At 41.7% G+C, this 21,415-nt stretch overlaps 1 protein-coding gene across 2 annotated transcripts in view; it reads left to right on the forward strand.

Moving 5' to 3' along the window:
• The window catches only part of GALNS (galactosamine (N-acetyl)-6-sulfatase), a 1,207,745-nt gene that overhangs the window by 471,903 nt on the left and 714,427 nt on the right, over positions 1 to 21,415 (forward strand). For both annotated transcript variants that reach the window (XM_044081696.1, XM_044081697.1), the window contains exon 8: positions 11,461 to 11,600. In XM_044081696.1, the coding sequence (XP_043937631.1) occupies positions 11,461 to 11,600 (140 nt within the window). The remainder of the gene's footprint in view (positions 1 to 11,460; positions 11,601 to 21,415) is intronic.

The raw sequence follows: 21,415 nt of genomic DNA on the forward strand, positions 1-21,415 counted from the left end.
ACTAGTTTCCTCCTTCTATTGTATAGCTTGTTTATGGCAGGGGTCCACCAGATTGGTTTCCTTTTCTTGGAGGAGTGAGTCTTGGTTTTGTTTGGGATAGCACGATCCATGCATTCTTGTAGGTGCCTGTAGAGTGCATTAGTAAAGGATTTTGCAGCTTGGACAGTGTTATCCTTTAGCATGGGGGATTTGAAACTTCCCACCTCGGTCTTAAGTAACGTGAAGTTTGCTTTTGAAAAGTTTTTCACAATGCTTTCTTTGACCGGGGGTGGTGGCGGAATGTGGCTATCCAGAGTGATTCGTTTATGGTCAGATCTAACCAGCGAGGGGTTGACCTCCGGTGTGGAACACCAGTCGCCCATGTTCGTGATGACCAGGTCCAATATGTTGTCACCTCTGGTGGGGGTGTTGACCAGTTGATCCAGGGCATTTAAGTTTATAAATTCTAGGAAATGTTGGGCAAGGGAGTTTGTACTTGAGTAGTTCTCCCAGTTAATGTGTGGGTAATTGAAATCACCCAATATCAGGGTGTTTGGTAGGACCTTTGTTTCCCAGTGTTTTTAGGAATGTGGAATGGGGGTCCTGGGACATGGTGGGTGATCTGTAGCAAGCTATTGCCTGTTGTTAGTTGCACGTGGATGATCTCTGAAGCATCGTGCTGTGCCACTAACCTGGAGGTGTGGGTATCCTTGATGAATATGGATACTCCCCCACCTGTTGTATTTTGGTCCGGGTTTTCTGGCCGAAATGTATGGTATGAGTTGCAGCCTGGTAGTGCTGGGGTGCTCTCTGGAGCCTTAAACCAGGTTTCTGTTACTGCACATATATCAATTTTTCTCCATACTGAGGAGTGCCTCAAGTGCGTGCATTTTGAGGTTTAGACTTCTGGCATTGAGTAGCATTACCTTCAGTTTTTTGTTACTTTTGTGCTGTTTACGGTGGTGGGTTTGTCTTTTGAGCCTTGCCTAAAAAAGGCACTATGGGGGTGGCAAGAGCCTTGGCTTGTATTCGAAAGCCTAAGGGTGACAGGTGCAAGCCGTCTCTAGCGAAGCAGCTTGGCTTGTCGAGCATGTCATCCCAGGTTGACAGACACTGGATCCCCTTTGAATGACACCAGAAGCTTGGCCAATTGTTGAAATTGATATTTTTTTCTCTATATTGTGGTAGCATTCTTGGTGAGGGCAGGATACTATTCAGGGTCAGGGTCATACCAGCCTGGGCCATGTGATCAGAGAGCTCCTCCATGTCTGTTTTCATGTAGTCCAGGGAGGTATGGCTCAGGTCATTCACACCAACATGGACAATGACAGAGTCATATTTGTACTTGTTCTGGAGTGACCTGAGTGCTTGTGTTATGTGGCGGATCCTGGCACCCAACAGGCAGCTAACAGTAACCTTATCCGTGTTCAGCCTAGTGAGTGGGATATCAGTGTGCCTGACTATAGAGTTGCCTATTACTAGTGTGTTGGGTATGTTATTTTGCCTTAAGGGCTGTGATTGCGTGGCACACTGGTGTTTCATGGTTTGTGTTGGGGAGTGGAGGTTGCTTCAATTTCTGCTTTGGAGGTCTCTGTTGCTTTTGCAGATTTTTATTTAGAGCCTCCAAGTATGTTTTTGTGTATTTATGTGTGTTTTTTGCCTGTGCTGGTTTCATAGGTCTGTGTGAGATTTGTGGTGTGATGCAAGTAATTCCCTTCTCCTCTTGACTGCCTGGTCCAGTCTTGGGTAGAGAGAGCTTAGCCTCCAGTTTGGCTGCATAATTGCATCTCTCGCATGTATTAGTGTTTGATGGAAAGAGGAGAGGGTTGTCTATGCACATGAGGCAATTGTAACATTGCCTCAAAATGCCCAGATTCACCACTTGGACCGGAGAGCACACCTGAAACTGCCCTTTGGACATTCCTGGATAGGTACAGTGAACTGTTTTACTGATTCATAGGTTCATAGGTTCATAGGTTCATACTAGGCTATCTGCCCGAGGGCATTTACAAGCCTAGCCCATAGTTTTGTGGCTTACGCCACCCCTTTAGTATGGGGAACTATACCCATTATTTTGCTGTGCCTCTGTCGAGCAGTGACACTGAGGTAATCCCTGGGGTATATCTGCGATCTCCCATCCATTGGTCAAGATTTCTCTTGAACAAGGCCAGCGAGGTGCTCTGCCTCACATGTACCGGGATTTTGTTCCACAGCATAGGGAGTCTTTGGGTGATGAATCTATCCCTCCAGCACGTCCTATTGATAGCCGTGTCGAGGTTTAAGTCTCCCGCCCTTGTGGCTCTGATGGATCTAGATTTTTGAGGTGAAGCATATTCATCAAATCTGGGTTTGACATGGCCTTGTATGTTAGGCAAAGGTCACCTCTGAGCAAGCGGTGCGACTGAATAGAGCTGGAGTTCTTTCAGTCGGGCAGCATAGGACAGATTTTTGAGACCTTTTATCCTTTTGGTGAGGAACTTTGTGGCCTCTCCAGCTGCTGCAAGTGTCGGGTCAGATACATTCGAATGGGGCATTGTACTCAATCATTGGTCTGATGAGTGATGAGTAAAGGGAGACAATGACCTCCCTTGATCTAGATGAGAATCCCTTCATGATAAGGTGGGCAATGTAGAAGGTCTTCCTAACTACTTTAGCTACATGGGTGTCGAATGACAGACTACTATCAACCTGGGTCCCCAGGTCCCTGATAACTTCTTCTGTGCTCAGTGGATTGCCACCTATTTGGTAGCTAGGGGTAACCTTGTTTTTCCCGAAGGGTATGACTATGCATTTTTGGCATTTAACTTTAGGCCGTGGCTCTGGCACCAGTTATCCGTTTCTGTGAGACCCTTCTGAAGGATATCTGTGTCAGATGTGTTTTCTACTATGGCCCAGTTTGCAGTCATCTGCAAACTTTGTCAGCCATAACCCTCCTGTGTTTGCTTGTACTTCGGAAAAGTAGATGCCAAACAAGAGTGGGCCCAGGACTGAGCCCTGTGGGACACCACTTGTGACAGGCTTTGAGTCTGACATGGCGCCAGCAACTCTGACCCTGTGGGTTCTGTCACTCAGTCAGTTTGCAACCCATCTTGTGATGTATGGGTTAACATTTAAGCTGATGAGTTTTTCAATGATACCCGAGTGGGGTATTGTATCGAAGGCCTTAGCCAGATCGAGGTAGGCTGTATGGACTGCCTTTCCCTCATCAATGGCTTTGGTGACTGTTTCAAAAAGTCAACCAAGTTTAAAAGGCATGATCTGCCTTTGACAAAGCCAAACTGGGTTGGATCCAAAGTCTGCAAATTCCTATGTCTTTATTTATGAGGTCCATTATGATCCTCTCCATGGCTTTGCAGATAAGGCTTGTCAAGCTAATGGGCGGTAATTTCCAGGGTCTGTGGAGGCACCGCCTTTCTGAAGTGCCACCACAGTTGCAGTGCGCCACTCCCTGGGTACGTATCCAGAGGTAAGACTTTGATTAAACAGCTGTCCTAGCTGTGGGTTTAATTCCTCATTGAGTTCGTGGAGCACACAGCCGGGGACACCATCAGGTCCCATGGATGCTGTGTTTTGCTTTGGAGAGAGCAGTTCTCACCCGGGCGCTGGACGTGTTTCAGGGGCTGGACTCGTTTGGTATCGATATCTCTCCTTTTGGGGGGGGGGAGGGGGGGGGAGAAGTTTGCACTGAACCTGTCAGCCAGTATGTTGGCAATGTCTGTAGGATCAGTAATCTTCACATCATTTTGAACTAGTTCTGAGCATATCTGGGAGTTTCCTCCTAGGTTTCTAACATAGCTAAAGAAGGCCTTATGATTGTCTTTTGAGTCTTTAGCTATTTTTCTCTCGAAATTTGCTTTGGATGATTTTATGAAAGCTCTTAGTTTTTTACTTATAGTGATCAAGGGTGTCTTACCTTTTAAGGATTTTGCTCTATCTTGTAGTAGCTTTCTCCTTTTGTTGTAGAGTTTGTTTATGGCTGGGGTCCACCAGACTGGACGCTTGCCTTTGGTACAAAGAGTCTTTGTTTTGCTTGGGATTGCCTTATCCATGCAGTCCTGCAGGTGCTGGTAGAAGGCATTTGTAAGTGATTCAGCGGCTTGAGTATTGTTTTCCGCCGGCTCGGGGCCTGAAAGGAGACCACACTAGTCTTTAGAAGTGTGAAGTCGGCTTTTGAGAAGTTCTTTACTGTGGTCTTTTATTTCAGGTGGGGTGGGATGAGGACCTCCAGCGAGATTAGTTTGTGATCTGATCTCACCAGTGAGGGTATACTTCGGTGTTGAACATTGTGCTCCCATGTTCTTGATGATGAGATCAAGTATGTTATCTCCTCTTGTGGGGATGGTGACTAGTTGTTCCATGGCATTTGAGTTTATGAATTCCAGGAACTTTTGGGCTAGGGTGTTTGGGCTTGAGTAGTGTTCCCAGTCTATATTAGGGTAATTGAAGTCACCTAGTATGATGGTGTTTGGTGATACATTTATCCCCTCTAGTGTTTTCAGGAAGGCCATGTGAGGTTCCTGAGTTTGTGAGGGTGGCCTGTAACATGCTACAATTTGCAGAGCAGTCTTGCCTATGGTTAATTGCACCTGAATGGTCTCCGATGCATCGTGCGTTGCCACCAGTCTTGAGGTGTGGGTGTCCTTGATGAATATGGATACCCCCCCCTCCTTTCTTGGTATTGTCCGGATTTTGGGGCTGGAACGCATGATATGAGGTAAAACCTGATAGCGCTGGGGTGCTCTCAGGAGCCTTGAACCAGGTTTCTGTCACAGCACAGACATCGATGTTCTCCATACTGAGAAGGGCCTCGAGTGCGTGCATTTTGAGATTTAGACTTCTGGCATTGAGCAGCATTACCTTTAGTTTTTTTCCTTTTTTGTGTTCTAGGGTGGTAGGTTTAGAATTTGAGCCTTGCCTAAAAAAGGCACTATGGGGTGGCAAGAGCCTTTGCCAATATCCGAATCCCAGGGTGACAGGTGCAAGCCATCCCTTGCGTAGCAGCGTGGCTTGTCCAGCATGTCATCCCAGGCATACAGATACTGGATCCCCTTTGAATGACACCAGTGTTTAAGCCAAATGTTAAAGCTGATCATCTTATCTCTGTATTGTGGCATCATTCTTGGTGAAGGTAGGATACTGCTCAAGGTCAGGGTCATACCTGCCTGGGCTACATGATCAGAGAGCTCCTCAATGTCTCTTTTCATGTAGTCCAAGGAGGTACGTCTCAGGTCGTTTACACCAGCGTGGACAATGACTGAGTCGTATTTGTACCTGCTGTTGAGAGACCTGAGTGCTTGCGTTATGTGGCGGATTCTAGCGCCCGACAGGCAGCTTACTGTGACCTTCTCCTTACTCAGTCTGGTGAGCGGGACGTCAGTGTGTCTGACTATGGAGTCACCAATGATTAGTGTGTCTGTCATTGTGTTTGGCCTTAAGGGCTGTGACTGTTTGACACTCTGACTGTGAGGTCTATGTGTTGCGGGTGTTGTGTTCTGAGGTGGTTGTTTGGGTGTCTGCTTTGGTGGCCTCTGCTGTTTTGGTAGATTTTTGATCAGAGCCTCCAAGTATGTCTTTGTGTGTTTATGTGTATGATTTGAGGTTGTAATGGTACTATGTGAGACTGGGTCTATAGTGTGTGTGGTAACCTTCTCCTCCTGACTGGTCTTGCCAGTCCTATGTTGAGAGAGCTCAGCCTTCAGTTTGGCCGTATAGTTGCATCTCGCATGTATTTGTGTTTTGTGGGAGGAGGAGAGGGTTGTCTGTGTACATGAGGCAATTGTAACATTGCCTCAATATTCCCAGGTTCACCAGCTGAGCAGGGGAGGACACTAGCAACTGATCCCTCGACATGCTAGAAGGATAGACAAAAACTTTAAAAAAGATTCCGGGGGACGTGGGTGACCGAGAAATGGGGGGGTTGCCTTTTTGGGGTACTATCTATGACAAGGGTGCCGTATCAAGGTAATAAGTACTGCAGGAGCAAGTGCTAGGTTTAACAGATAGAGAATAGTCTACTTGGAGTCAAGTAGAGATGATCTTTTTAGTTATAGGATACGCTGATTTGATCAGTAGTATAGTTCGAGGAAGGTAGTTTTAAGGGAAAATTTGAAGAGTGGACTTTAGGTAGCCCGAATAGTTTAAACCAGCTTACCCGCCGCTGCCCTAGTGTGCAACAGTGGCAGCTCCGCGCTAAATCCCGCTAATTCACGCTAACGCGCGTATAGCGCGTTTTATACCAGGGGGCTGGAAAAAGCTAGAAACTGGCCCAAAACGACCAATAAACTACTAGTTACTGGTTGAAACCTCACAAATCTGGACAAAAGGCAGCTCAATGCTTCCCACTCCCACTGGTAAGCAAGGTAACTTCCTTTCCCCCAAATAAGGCAAGGAAACAGTACACAGGAACTACAACCAAAGCCCAGGAATCAGCAACTCTGAAACTGGACTAAACTGGTAAAGCAGGAAAAACAAGAGATATTTTTTTCTTTTTTTCTTTTTTTCACAAAACAGGCAGAAACAGGTACAGCAAACACTTATAAATGCTATGAATCAGCTACTACAGCTTACACAGAAGAATTTGCTACAAATACAGTCAAATAGTAACAAACAAGGATTCCAAGTGCAATATTAAGTTAAATGCAGTAAAACAGCTTCAATGTAACAGAAAGGCAGGCGAAATACAATCGCTTGGTATTCAGATGTGGAAAGCAACAAAAAATATACTTAGTATCAAGAAAAGTCGCTTATTCAGCTCTCTGCAGCCTGGATTACTCTGCTGGCCCACGTGGAGTCTGTGCTGAGTAGGTACAAGCTGAAAACGCTGCTTAGCGGCTTTTATACCAGGGGCTGGAAAAAGCTAGAAACTGGCCCAAAACGACCAATAAACTACTAGTTACTGGCTGAAACCTCACAAAACTGGACAAAGGCAGCTCAATGCTTCCCACTCCCACTGGTAAGCAAGGTAACTTCCTTTCCCCAAATAAGGCAAGGAAACAGTACACAGGAACTACAACCAAAGCCCAGGAATCAGCAACTCTGAAACTGGACTAAACTAGTAAAGCAGGAAAAACAAGAGATATTTTTTCTTTTTTTTTTTTTTCACAAAACAGGCAGAAACAGGTACAGCAAACACTTATAAATGCTATGAATCAGCTACTACAGCTTACACAGAAGAATTTGCTATAAATACAGTCAAATAGTAACAAACAAGGATTCCAAGTGCAATATTAAGTTAAATGCAGTAAAAACAGCTTCAATGTAACAGAAAGGCAGGCGAAATACAGTCGCTTGGTATTCAGATGTGGAAAGCAACAAAAAATATACTTAGTATCAAGAAAAGTCGCTTATTCAGCTCTCTGCAGCCTGGATTACTCTGCTGGCCCACGTGGAGTCTGTGCTGAGTAGGTACAAGCTGAAAAACGCGTGTTTAGCGTGTTTTATACCAGGGGGCTGGAAAAAGCTAGAAACTGGCCCAAAACGACCAATAAACTACTAGTTACTGGCTGAAACCTCACAAAACTGGACAAAAGGCAGCTCAATGCTTCCCACTCCCACTGGTAAGCAAGGTGTAACTTCCTTTCCCCCAAATAAGGCAAGGAAACAGTACACAGGAACTACAACCAAAGCCCAGGAATCAGCAACTCTGAAACTGGACTAAACTAGTAAAGCAGGAAAAACAAGAGATATTTTTTCTTTTTTTCTTTTTTCACAAAACAGGCAGAAACAGGTACAGCAAACACTTATAAATGCTATGAATCAGCTACTACAGCTTACACAGAAGAATTTGCTACAAATACAGTCAAATAGTAACAAACAAGGATTCCAAGTGCAATATTAAGTTAAATGCAGTAAAACAGCTTCAATGTAACAGAAAGGCAGGCGAAATACAATCGCTTGGTATTCAGATGTGGAAAGCAACAAAAAATATACTTAGTATCAAGAAAAGTCGCTTATTCAGCTCTCTGCAGCCTGGATTACTCTGCTGGCCCACGTGGAGTCTGTGCTGAGTAGGTACAAGCTGAAAAGCAGCGTTTAGCGCTTTATACCAGGGGCTGGAAAAGCTAGAAACTGGCCCAAAACGACCAATAAACTACTAGTTACTGGCTGAAACCTCACAAAACTGGACAAAAGGCAGCTCAATGCTTCCCACTCCCACTGGTAAGCAAGGTAACTTCCTTTCCCCAAATAAGGCAAGGAAACAGTACACAGGAACTACAACCAAAGCCCAGGAATCAGCAACTCTGAAACTGGACTAAACTAGTAAAGCAGGAAAAACAAGAGATATTTTTTTCTTTTTTTCTTTTTTTCACAAAACAGGCAGAAACAGGTACAGCAAACACTTATAAATGCTATGAATCAGCTACTACAGCTTACACAGAAGAATTTGCTACAAATACAGTCAAATAGTAACAAACAAGGATTCCAAGTGCAATATTAAGTTAAATGCAGTAAAAACAGCTTCAATGTAACATAAGTTCATACTAGGCTAACTGCCCTTGTGGGCCATTTTAAGCCTAGCCAGTTACCACATGTGAGAATCAAACCCTGCACCTTGTGTCTGCAAGGTGAACGCCTTAACCATTATGCCAACCTCCCACCTGATTGGCTGTTAAGGTCGAATAGAGAGCCTTGTCCTTCTCTGCAGTATAGGGGGATCTAGTGCTAAGGTTTATTAGTGCTTGCTATGAGTTTTGAGCAAGTGCCGGGATGAGAAGTGAATGGTTTGACTACTTAAGTTGAAAGTTTGTCTAGTTCCAAGGCAAAAATTGAAGAGTAGACTTTGTGGAGCCAGGAATAGTTATACCCTAGCTACCCTGCTTGCAAAACTGCGCAAATGCGGGTTTTATAGCAGGGAAATGAAAGAGATAGAAATTAGCCCCAAATGGATAATAAACTACTAATTTCTGGGCTGAAACCACTCCTCCAGGGACAGATAGGCTGATCAAAGCTCCCTCTCTCACAGTGAACAGAGAAACTTCCTTCTATCCAAGTAAGGTATGGGCAAACGCAGAAACTTGTAACATAGCCCTGAATTCAGTACTAACCAGAAAACTGGACTATACTAGCTTAGAAAGGCGGGAAAACAAGTATATATATATTTTTTTTTTTCAGAAAATAAAGCAGATACAATTAAAAAAAACACTTTAAAAGCACAGAAATGGCTATCACACTTGAGTGTGTAGCCTACAACAGTTAAACAGGTAATTTAAACACAAAATCGACTTTGTTAAAGTGCAGGCAGTAAAATAAGTACAATATGTAGTTGAAACAAGCTTTTTGAATCACAGAAACTCTAGAAAATTGGCGTTTTAGACAAAATTAGCTAAAGGCAGCAAGAAAATGCAGAAAAATTATACTTAATCACTCCAAAATCTGTCTTTTGTCTCTCTGCTTCTGTAGAACTCTGCAGGGCACCAGGCAGGAGCTTGCTGAGCTGTATACTAGTGCAAAAACCTCACAAATGCGGTTTTTATAGCAGAGAAATGAAAGAGATAGAAATTAGCCCAAAATAGCCAATAAACTACTATTTTCTGGGCTGAAACCACTCCTCCAGGGACAGATAGGCTGCTCAAAGCTCCCTCTCTCACAGTGAACAGAGAAATTTCCTTCTATACAAGTAAGGTATGGGCAAACAAAGAAACTTGTAACACAGCCCTGAATCCAGCACTAACCTGAAAATTGGACTATACTAGCTTTGAAAGGCGAGAAAACAAGTATTTTTTTTTGTTTTTTTCCCATCTTCACCAACTTTCACGCCACCATGACATCTAAACAAGAACAAAAGGACAACAAAGTAAGTAGATTTGCAGCTAATATAAGTCACAGAATGCATCACTCTTCTGGACTAAAATCTCTAAATTGGCTAGAATTTTCCTACCAACTAAATTATACCTAACTTCTCTTAACACACAAAAATTAAAAAAATAATCCCACTTCCCATCCAGCTGTAAGTACCGTTCCCCACCACTACCTCCCAAGTTATCACTTTTAATCTTTTGATAAAAATCTATTTGACATCTATTAGCCTTACAAAAATTAAGGTCAAAGTCTGTACTCACACTGTATCAAAGTCTGGAATGTATTCCTTACACTAATCTGGGCAGTGAATAACGGCCTTTTATTTAAGCTGTAACTAAGAGTTCCTCTCTGACTCAAAGCTTTGCACTTGCTTCTCTCCTGGCTACTATTTTCAGCTCTTACTCCTCTAACACCTATATACACATGATCTCTCCTTTTCCTTGTTTTTATTTCTCTTACTCTTATCACCATCACTCTTAATCCTGCTTTTATTCTTTATTTCTCCATTCTCCTGTATCTACTCCACTTATTAGCTGTAACAAGTACTTATTTTTCACTCTCCCTCCCTTCTTCTCCTCCTTGTCCACTGTTTGAATGTTCCATCCTGACATTTGCTTTATGACTATGTGTTATTGTATTTATTTTGTTTTAATCATGGTGTATGTTTATTATTCTACATGTGTATTAATCTGTACATTTTCTGTATATTGTAATATAATGTTAGTTTTCTCTTATGTGTACATACTTTCTATTCTTTTATTGGTGGAGTTTTTCCTTCCTGGGCCTGTACTGAAAATAGATAAAATTCCAGTCGCAGTTTGCCAGTAACCAAATGCCAAATAAATAAACAAGTAAATATTCCTTTGTTCAATAGGTTTACTGCGCAAACAGCAAGAACATCGCAGTCTGTGCCAATGCATTAATGCAATCTATTCTGATAGAAAAGAACTGTGTTGGCCCTTCTGTTATAGGAGGAATTTTTTTTCCTGCCATATCACTTGTGAGTCAGTGTCCCCATATGTTATTAGGTCTCTCTGCATCTACTCTGACTTGCCTAAGTACTCCCTTTTCAGTACTCTGCTGATAGTATTTTTCAGCAAATTACTGACCATTATTTATTTCAAAGATATATACTGATATTTTGTGGGAGTATCTTGCCCTTCTAGCTGTAGACTATTTCCCATTTTATATATTTCTGTGCAGAGTGCTTCAGAAAGTTAAGATGGTGCATTTTAATTCATTGAGTCTTTCCTTGAAAGTTTTTGTCATCTAGAATGATCACCATCTTGACTGCCCTTTTCCATAGCGCCACAGTGCACAGCCTATTCCATTTCTGAGTTGGGGCTAGCTGATTTTGGAAGGTGGCTGGTGATGGTCATAATAAAATCGTATCCTCTGTCTGTTTAGATCTTGCTCTTTGTAGCCTGTATTGTAGTTTCCCAAGCTGTATGCATCTCCATTACCTTTGGTATTATGCTCTGCAGTTAACCACTACACCATGCCTGCAGTTTTCATAAGCATTGTCCAGTGTAATTAAATTTATTTTTCATTGTGCATCTGAAGTTGAGTTTTAGAAAGTAACAGCACTTTTTTTATAGTTATACAAAGGGGGCATCATAAATATTTGGGACTTAAATGTATTGAAGGAATCTGTAGCTTTTAATGTTTTGTTTTCCATTTTAGGTATGGAGATGCTGTGCGTGAGCTTGACTTCAGTGTCGGAGAGATTCTTAAAGAACTTCATAACCTTGGTATTGCAGAAAACACGTTGGTGTTTTTCTCATCTGACAATGGCGCTGCCTTAATTTCAGCTCCCACTCAAGGTACGGTGCTAACACAACTGATGTCTTACACATATCTGCTTCCCATGAAGAGCAGCATATGAGCAACTGCTGGCCAGATGCTTGTTGTTGCTGTTTCCCAGCAATGCAGTAGTATTTATTTATACTTTATTTGTTAGATGTTTCTAAGATTATTTACGGAGGTAATGCCTTCAGTGTTTCTGTGTAAATTTCTATAATTTTTATTGACTGCAGTAGTTTGATAATACTTCTATTTGCTTCAAAAAATTTTGCCAAGACATGTGCATGAGCATGTGTATGTTTGTGCGAGTGTGCGCATATGTATGTGTATGTGTCTGTGTATGTGTGCTTATTGTATAGTTATATATACATATATTAGAAGCCTTCTGTTTTCTAGTTTTGAAGTTTTTTCCATTTCTGATTTCATGGTTTGTCACTTTAACTCTTTAACTGCACTTCTACAGAGTCCGCCACATAAATGCTTGTAACAGTGTTTAGTTGTCTGAGAATAAAATTACATCCTTAGATGACACTGAAACAACATCTGGTGTTTTTGTTTTCATTTGATTATCTGTCCTGGAATGGATGCTCATCTTGGACAGTAGAGAAGCATCTGAAGCACAGAGGCATACTGTAAAAGTCAGGTTGGACCCAAATGTTTCCGTTGTGTCTCTCGATGAGTACGCGGACTTTCTGGATGCATTGGTTACATCCTCTGTCATGATCCCATCAGAGGCCAACAAGGTGCTGCCTCTTAGCACATCCACCTTTACCAATAATATGGCTACCTCAGTCACGAATGGTGAACCAAGACTAATTATTTCAGAGGGGTCCAACGACATTCCTCAGATTCTGGTTAGAGAGAAAGTATCATGTTCCCTCACTGAGGTATATCAGGGAACGGAACATGCTCATTTTGTACACGATCCTCTTCCTTCCGATAAAAATCAGATGACTGAACAATAGCTGTCCTTCTCCCTTCTGTCAAGGATCCTGTGAAGGTGTGGTATGACTTTTCTCAAGGGCTATTTAAAGCTTTAGTCTCTCAAGCCCACTCATTTTTTTTCTTATGCTCATCCTTTTCATCTTCCTCTCTTCTGAAGAGACTTCGAGATCATTCTTCAGATGGGGAAGATTCAGAGTCTGAAGACAATTGCTTGGCTTACTTCTCTCAATTCACTTCCATACTGAGTTTGAGTCTGAAGAGGAGGACACTATATCTCCAGATCCTTCCTTACAGGAACTTTCCTTTCAGGGGACAGTAGTAAAAATGGCACAACATTTTCAGTGGGAAGGTAAACAGGTTTCAGATATGCAAAAAAGCAGTTATGATCTTATGTACATGGGGGTCTCAAAACCATCCACTATCCCTCCTGTCCTTGAGGCCTTGCAAGATACATTTGTCATAGCTTCTATGAACTCTGAAACTCAACCTCCTGCCTCCAAGAAGCCTGACAGATTTTCTACAGTCCCAGTCTTCCACAAAAATTTGTATAAGAACCCTTTGACTTACCTGGCTAACATTTCACTGGAATCTGATAAACCTACCAAATTCCTGCCTTCTTCCAATACCCTTCCAAATGATAAAGATAGTAGGGCTATTACCAGGCATGGAAAAAGTTTTTTTTCCCTTCTCTACTGTTTCCCTCTGTGCTGTCAAACTGTCAGACATGTATGACCACGTATATCTTGTCCTTGTTGGGAGACCTTGATAAGCTTTTATCTGATATGCCTGATTCTGAAAACAAGTCTTCTGCTGTCTCTATACTGAATTATGACACCCAGGGTGCAAAGCGTTCTGTTAAATGCAGCTATGCTGCAGATGATCCCCCTCCAGATCAGCTCTATTGGTTCTGTTTTGAGGAGATTTTCATTGCTTAGGCTTCAATCTCTATCTGAGGATATTAATTCAAAAATTTTAGACTGTCCTCTAGATAGCGATTTTTCTCTTGGATCTTACTGCTGACATTTTCAAAACTCTTCAGGAATTGTGCAAGATTTTAATCAAATCACCCCCCCCCCCTCCGGATTTAGAGAAATTACCATTCTAAAGCTGGACCTTTTTGTTATAAAGAACAAAAGGCATCCCTCAAACGGGTAAAAGATTTAAAACAAAATATCTGAAGATCTATCCAAGCAATAGTGACTATCCATTCCTGCCTCGTACCCTCCTTCCCCATCTCTGTCTACCCTTAAACCCTCTATCAAATAAGTTGTCCCTATCCTTTCCAGTTTGGGAGTCAGTCACCAAAGACAGTTGGGTCCGTTCATTAATTCAGTGTGGTTACATAATGTCATGGCTTTCTCTTCTGCACAGATCAGGCATGCCTTCTGTTCTATCAAAACAACTCCATTTAATCTGTCTACTTGTACAAGAGCTGTTTCTTCAGGGTACAATAGAATTAGTCCCTGTTTTGCAGTAAGGAATTGGGGTTCTATTCAGAACTTTCCGTGGTTCCCAGAAAAGCTGGAAAATGGTGATCCATTCTGTATGTGTCCCTTCTCAGCTTATTTTTGAGAGAATCAAAATTCAAAATATTTATCCTGCAGTCTCATTCTCCCATGACTCTTTCTCAATTTTCTTGATAATCTTGGATACAAAAGATGCATACCTTCATATCCAAATCCATCCATATCACATGGAGTTTTTAAGGTTATCTGTTTTACAGTATCATTTTCAGTTCTGTGCTTTGCCCTTTGGGCTTTCAACTGTCCAAGTGTTTTTTTACAAAGTGCCTAGTTCCATTTGTTACTTTCTACATGCTCCAGGTACAGGTTTATCCTTAGACAACCTGTTCTTTAGTCTCCTACAAGTGAAAAGCTCCTTCTGAAACTCAACTTTGCAAAAAGAAAAAACTGCTTCACTGTCTGGGATTCACCGTAATAGTCAAAAAATCTTTTTCTGTCTTGCAGGCTGAGTTTCACATCAGTGACTGCCTTTTTTTCTCAGGACAAAATGAGGCTTCTAAAGGAATAGTTCTAGTCTGTTCTCCTTCAAGATGTGACCTCAGTAAGAGAGATTTTGAAGCCCTGTGGTTTATGGCCTCAGCTATTCTAATGATTACTTAGGCCAAACTCCATATGATGAGGATTTGGTGGTATCTGAAATCCAATATGGGCGCATTGCTGATGTTCTTCGTGTTTCACTGTTGCAATCATCACATTTGGGTTATCCCTGCCAAGGTAGCCCTCAGCTGGCCCGAATACCAGAGACTTAGTATTTCTGCATTGGTTGCTGTCGCTTGAAGACTGACGTCAGGTCGTCAGTAGTATAAAGTAAGGCAACCAATGCCATTACATCAATCTTTTTTGCCATGGAGCCTGAAGCACTGTACTTTCTCTGAGCTTCCAAATTCCTGTCTTGCCATTCATCAAGAAGGAGTTCCGTTGATGGATCAAACAGATATAACAAAATCCTGGAGTACCCTTTCTGATTCCTCGCCCTCAACAAGATCTATACACACATGCATCAGACCTGGATGAAGAGGCTTGTTCTGTGAATGTAAAAGTCCAAGTTGTTTGGTCCAAAAAGGACAGAAAGGACACGTACATATCAGAGAAATGAAAGTGGTGATTCTAGCTTTACAATCCTTGCATCACCTCTGGTCTCCAGGTCCTCTGAGTATTTACAGACAATACGATAGTTATGTAGTACATGACTTCTAAGATGGCTGCACATTGAGTAACCACTTATTTCTAGCTCTCCCAGTGTGAAAAAAGAAACTCTGCAGAGAAGGCCAGTAGTGTTTATGGGTAAATTTCAGTAACCGGTTAGTAAGTGCACAGTCTGGATGCCAGGAATGAAGAAATACAGAAGGTCTAGAAAACAAATCAGCTGCAAAAAGTGAGGAAGAAACACTGACTGGGGAAAGTTCTTCAGCTGTTCATCAAAAAGCAATGCAACCTTCAGACATGACTTCTAATAACCTACAGGAAGATATAAGACAATTGAATACAGACTTGGTTAAAATAAACAAAACACTGATGGAGTATATCAATACAAACAGCAAAAAGCTGGAAAAAATTGAAGAAGCTTTAAACAAATATTCATATGCGATAAAGCTGCAAACATCAGAGGTTAAAATGAAGAAAAAGGCTGGCTGCTCAGGATGATGTGTTTCAAAAAATAATAGAATTAGAGGACAGAGCACTTAGGGAAAACTGGAGATTTTCAGCTATACTTGACAAGCTGGAAGGAGCAGACTGCATTAATTTTATGATACCACAAATAAGCAACTGGGCTGGTATTCCAGAGCAGGAGTTGTTAGTTGAAAGGGCACATTGTGTGTATGCTCCAAATCTGGCTATAAGAAAACAGCCTAAACCTTTAGTAGTAAAGATGCAGTCCTGCCATCAGGAGTTCATTTTGACAAAACCTTGGCAGAAGGACAAAGTACTGAAATTAGGAGACAGCAGAGTGTTTGTGAAAAAATGATTACTCATTGTATACCAGGCAGAAGAGCAAATTTATTCCACAACTCAGGGATGTCAGGATGCAGGTATGAGAGCCAAACTGCTGAACCCAGCTGTCCTTAAGGTATTCTTCCCTGGAGGGACAAAATCATTTTATGAAGTGCATGCTAATGAGGAAATACAAACGTTTGTCCAGCAAAAAGCAAGCTATGAAACAGAAGGAGATTCTGCTGCTTGTTCTTCTGGTAATAAAGACCACAGAGGGACTGTACCTATGAAACCTTTTTCACTTTTTCAATGGAAAATGTTGAAGAGAAGGAAAGGAGCACAAGAGTTGACTAAAAGAATCAAGAGTACATTGGAAATGATGCAGAGACAGGATTTTGGTGATGAATAGTAATACAACCAGTAACTTGATATGGGATTACAATTCATCAATTATATTTGTGAAGCATATCAGAACTAGAAAGTCTGGAAATATTGGACTTTTCAGAATTTGTTGTTGTGGGGGACTCTAAAGCATATGCCCTACTTCATGTCATTAATGTTTGGCAAAGTGCTTTGGGGAGGGGAAGAGGAGGGAGAAAGTTAATTAAGTAAATATTTTTTCTTAAATAGTACCAATTTTGTGGCATCCGCCTCACAGCAAGAGGTTCTCCGGTTCGATCCTCAGCTGGGGTGCCTTCTGTGCGGAGTCTGCATGTCCTCCCTGTGGTCGCGTGGGTTTCCTCCGGGTGCTCCGGTTTCCTCCCACATCCCAAAGACATGCTGCAGGTGGATTGGACACTCTAAATTGGCCGTAGGTGTGCGTGTGAGTGTGCCTTCTGTGGAAGGTTGGGCGCCGGGCTGGCAACTTGACACCGTAAAACTCCACTGCCATTCAATGTGCGGACAAGGTGATCCGCTGTGGTGACCCCTAACCGGGAAAAGCCGAAAGAAGAAGAAGAAGAAGAAGTACCAATTTTGTGGCATGTGGTTTTCTTTACAATGCTGTAAAGTAATTTTTTTCAGTTATTTGTAAGTGCAATGGGGAATGTAAACAGGTGCTAAAGGAAGAACTAATGTGCTTTTTCTCATTCTTGCATGGGGAAATGACTGGATTAAAGACCTTAGATTGATTTAGTAACAAGTTTTAAGAAAGAACAAGTAAATGAAAAAGAAAATTGAATATTATGAGGCTTTTTTTCTAGCAAATGTATGTATGCTCAGTAACAGTTCTGCAGCTGGTCTTCATGTGTTCATGGAGACAGAGTACAGACCCTGGGAATTATCACCCCATTAGCCTGACGAGTCTGATATGTAAAGCTATGGAGTGCATCATCATGGACCTGATTAACAAAGATATAGGAAATCTCCAAACTCTAGACCCCACACAAGTTGGCTTTGTGAAATGGAGATCATGCCTGCTCAACCTGGTTGACTTCTTTGAGTCAGTCACCAGGGCTGTGGATGAAGGTAAGGCAGTGCATACAGCCTACCTCGATCTGGCCAAGGTTTGTGATACCATTCCTCACTCGGGAATTATTGATAAACTCACCAAACTAGGCATCAACCCCTATATCAGTAGCTGGGTTGAAAATTGTTTCACAGATAGAACACACAGTGTGAAAGTAGTGAACTCCAAGTCAGACTGCTGACCAGTCATGAGTGGAGTCCCACAGATATCGATCCTGGGTCCTCTCCTGTTCGACATCTACTTCTCAGAAGTCCAGGCCAACACAGAGACTCTGGCTGACCAAGTTTGCAGATGACTGCAAGTTGGGAGCCATTATTAACATCCCAACTGTTGCGGACATCCTACAGAAAGGCCTCACTGAGACCAACGACTGGTGTCAAAACCATGGCCTTAATCTTAATGCCAAAAAATGCATCGCCATCCCCTTTGGTAAAAACTCCATTCCCACTAATTACCACATCAATGGGAGCCCACTCAACACTGAAGGGGTTATAAGAGATCTGTGGATGCTGGTTGACAGCAACCTCTCCTTCAACCACCACATTGCCACTATGGTCTGAAAGTACTGTGTGGCACATCTCATTACCAAGGTTTTTGCATCCAGGAAGAAAGAGGTTATCATCTCTCTCTCTCTACTCTTCCCTCATTCGACTGATCATAGAGTATAATGTCCCATTTGGCATGTACCTCACTAGACATCTGCAACAGGAGAGGCCACAGAAGTACCTCACAAAGAGGATCCTAGGGATTAAACACATGTCGTACATGGACAGACTCAAAAGACTCCAGCTGCTCTCTGTCTCATATTGCCTACTTAGAGGTGATCTCTGCTTGACTTACAAATCCATGTCTGACCCAGCTCTGTTAGAAATACTACATCTAAAGAAATCCCAATCCCTCCACACCACATGCTCCAGAGTCCTCTCTGTCATTACCACTATCAACAGAACATGCTGGAGAGACAGGTTTCTCACCCAGAGACTGCCCATGCTCTGGAATAGACTTCCCATACATGTCAAGCAGAGCACCTTGCTGACCCTCTTCAAGAGAAATCTTGATGAGTGAATGGGTAATAGAAAGTTTACCCTGGGGATCACTCCAGTGGCACTACTTGATAGAGGCACTGGGAACTAATGTTGGGCGGCACGATGCCAGGGCACTTCTATGGGCTAGGCTTGTAAAGGCTCCAGAGCCATTAGTCTAGTACACACCTATGAGCCTATAAAGAAAAACTGGCTACAGTCTGCTGGAGAGTGATTGGCTGTGGAATAAAAAGAAAAGAGAAAATGGCTAAGAGATAATGTTCTTGGAAAGCATTCAGGGGTTTCCCAAGGTAGGTAATGTTCTCTGAAAGCATTTAGGGGCTTTCCCGGGGTAGGTAATAGTCTCTGAAAACATTTAGAGATTTTCCCAGCTGGGAGAGCTATAAAAATAAGATAAAACCAATCAGCATAGTAGAAGCGCAGGGTGCACTCTGCATCTTAACATGGATAACTTCTCTTTTAGGTTAACTCAAGTCTATGAGTGTGGCTGTCAGTTTGGAACTTTTGTTCCTGTTAGGAGGGTAAAACAATATTTGAAGGTGTATATAGTTTTTTGTGTTAGTGTTAATAGGTTTTAGGAGGGTATTTGGGGTGTGTTTGTTTTTTTTTTGTTTTAAGGGGTTTCAATTAAACAAAAAGTTTTATACGATGTGGCATAGGCTGAATGGATATGACAAGAGACAACTGTACAAAAGTTCAACCTGCCAAACAGTGTATGCATGTAACACAAAAGCTGGAACTAGAAATTTAACAAAAAAAGGTGTTATACATAAAAGGTGGGAATATTAACTTATTAATACAGTGATGCTTTCTTTAATGTCTTTAAATGTAAATGGCCTCACAGATAAATACAAACAAGGAAGAGTAGTGAACTATATTAAAAAATGTAGAGTGCAAGTAGCTATGTTACACCTGACACACACAGAACTGAACATATAAATTTAATAAAGAAAGGCTTTCATGATGGTTATTCAGTGGAATACCTGGGACAAAGGAAAAGAGGAGTACTTATATTAATTGCAAGAGGATCTCCAGTAGTGATAGAAGACGATAAAAAAGATAATGGCAGATTTGTAGTGCTATGGGACTACTGGGAAGGGTGAAGGATTATACTGGCATGTACTTAGAGTCCACCTAAAGCTCCTGTAATGGAGCTTAAGACAATACTGGGAGAAATAATCAGTTTTCAACAAGGAATATTACTTATAGGTGGGGACTGGAATTTAATTTGCAGCAGTGATGCTCTGTCTGGGTGACCAAGAAGGGAAAATGTAACAAAGGAGGCTAGATTTTTGAAGAAATATATGAAAATATTTGGCATGAAAGATATGAATTCAGTAACAGGAATTCAAAGTGAATTTACATGTTATTCCCCAAGATATAAAAACTGGGCTAAGCTAGACAGAAATTACATTTCACAGGAACAGGTGCATTTAATTGAAGGTCTTGATACTCGCCCAATAACTATCTCAGATCATGTGCCAATGTTTGTTTGTGTCTTTCGGCTTTTCCTGGTTAGGGGTCGCCACAGCGGAACTCTGGTCCGCTATTGACTGGTAGTGGATTTTTACGTACCGGGTTACCAGCCCTGACGCACAACCTTCAACGAAGGCATGCACCATTCACGTATGCCTCCACACAGAAGACACTCTAGCTGAGAATCGAACGGGACAATGTCTTGCTATGAGGCGACAACGCTACCGCAGCACCACCACCGCAGTGTGTAATAACTAAAATAAAAGCACATGGTAATGAAATAAAAATGAGACATTGGCATGTTCCCACCTATCTGTTGAAAAGAGAGGAATTTAAGGAATGGGTAGTGGATATTTTCAGAAGCTGTCAGAGAGGATACAATTTAGCTTGGGAGTGGGATAAAATTAAGCTGGAGTTTAAAAATGGGGTGGAAATAAAAGAAGGGGGAGATCTGGTTAAGAAGTAACCAGAATTATTTAGAGGGACTGACAAAGTATTGCAGAATAGGGGGAATCTCACAAAACAAGAAGATCAACTGCAGAATGTTAGGCAGAACATAAAGGATTGCCTCAATAATATGCACAAGCTTAGAAAGATTGCGGTCAAGCAACTGCTTTTTGATAATAACACTAGAGGACAAAAACTTTAAGCACAACGACTCAGGCAACAGAAATTAGAAAGGGCTGTTGCCAAACTTGGGGGACCTATAACAAGGAAAGTAACAAGAGATCCTGTAAAGACATTATAAATATTCTGGAAATTCTGTGAAGTCTCCATAAAGCAGACAAATGTGAAAATCGAGAAAAAATACAAATGGAAATGTTTATGAAAGAATTAAATATGCCAAAGTTAGAGGTAGATGAGGCTCAGTTGCTAGCGGTTAGAATAAGAGGTGATGAGATAAAAATTGTGATGTATAACCAATCTACAGGAAATGTCCCCAGGAATAGATTGCATTCCTCTGGAAGTTTGGAAGCTAGGAGGGGGAAAAAAACTAATAAAGATCTAGAAGGTTTTATTTAACAGTATCTTAAGAGGAGGAGGAGAAGGACCACCATCCTGGAAGAAAGCAGTGGTAGCTGTAATACCTAAAGAGGGTAAAGGTCCATCAGATCCAGCTTCATACATGTCCATTTCAATACTAAACCATGATTATAAAGTGTTCATGTTTATAATGGCTAAAAGAATGGCAAAATGTAATGCCAAAATTGATAAATATGTATCAATGTGGTTTTGTGGAGGGGAGGCAAACATTTGACAACATTAACAGAACATTGATGATCCAGAGGGAAACAGAATGTAAGAAAATACCATTGTTGTTGGTGAGTCTTGATGCAGAAAAAGCATTTGACAGAGTAAGCTGTGATTAGGGCAATAGAAGCATTTGCATTTCCTGAAAAAATAAGGTTGATTAGGATGATATATGAGGAATCAGAGGTGAAAATTAA

This window comes from Protopterus annectens, chromosome 8.part1 (genome assembly GCF_019279795.1).
Source record: "Protopterus annectens isolate FY-2018-M chromosome 8.part1, PAN1.0, whole genome shotgun sequence".
NCBI classification, from domain to species: Eukaryota; Metazoa; Chordata; order Ceratodontiformes; family Protopteridae; genus Protopterus; species Protopterus annectens.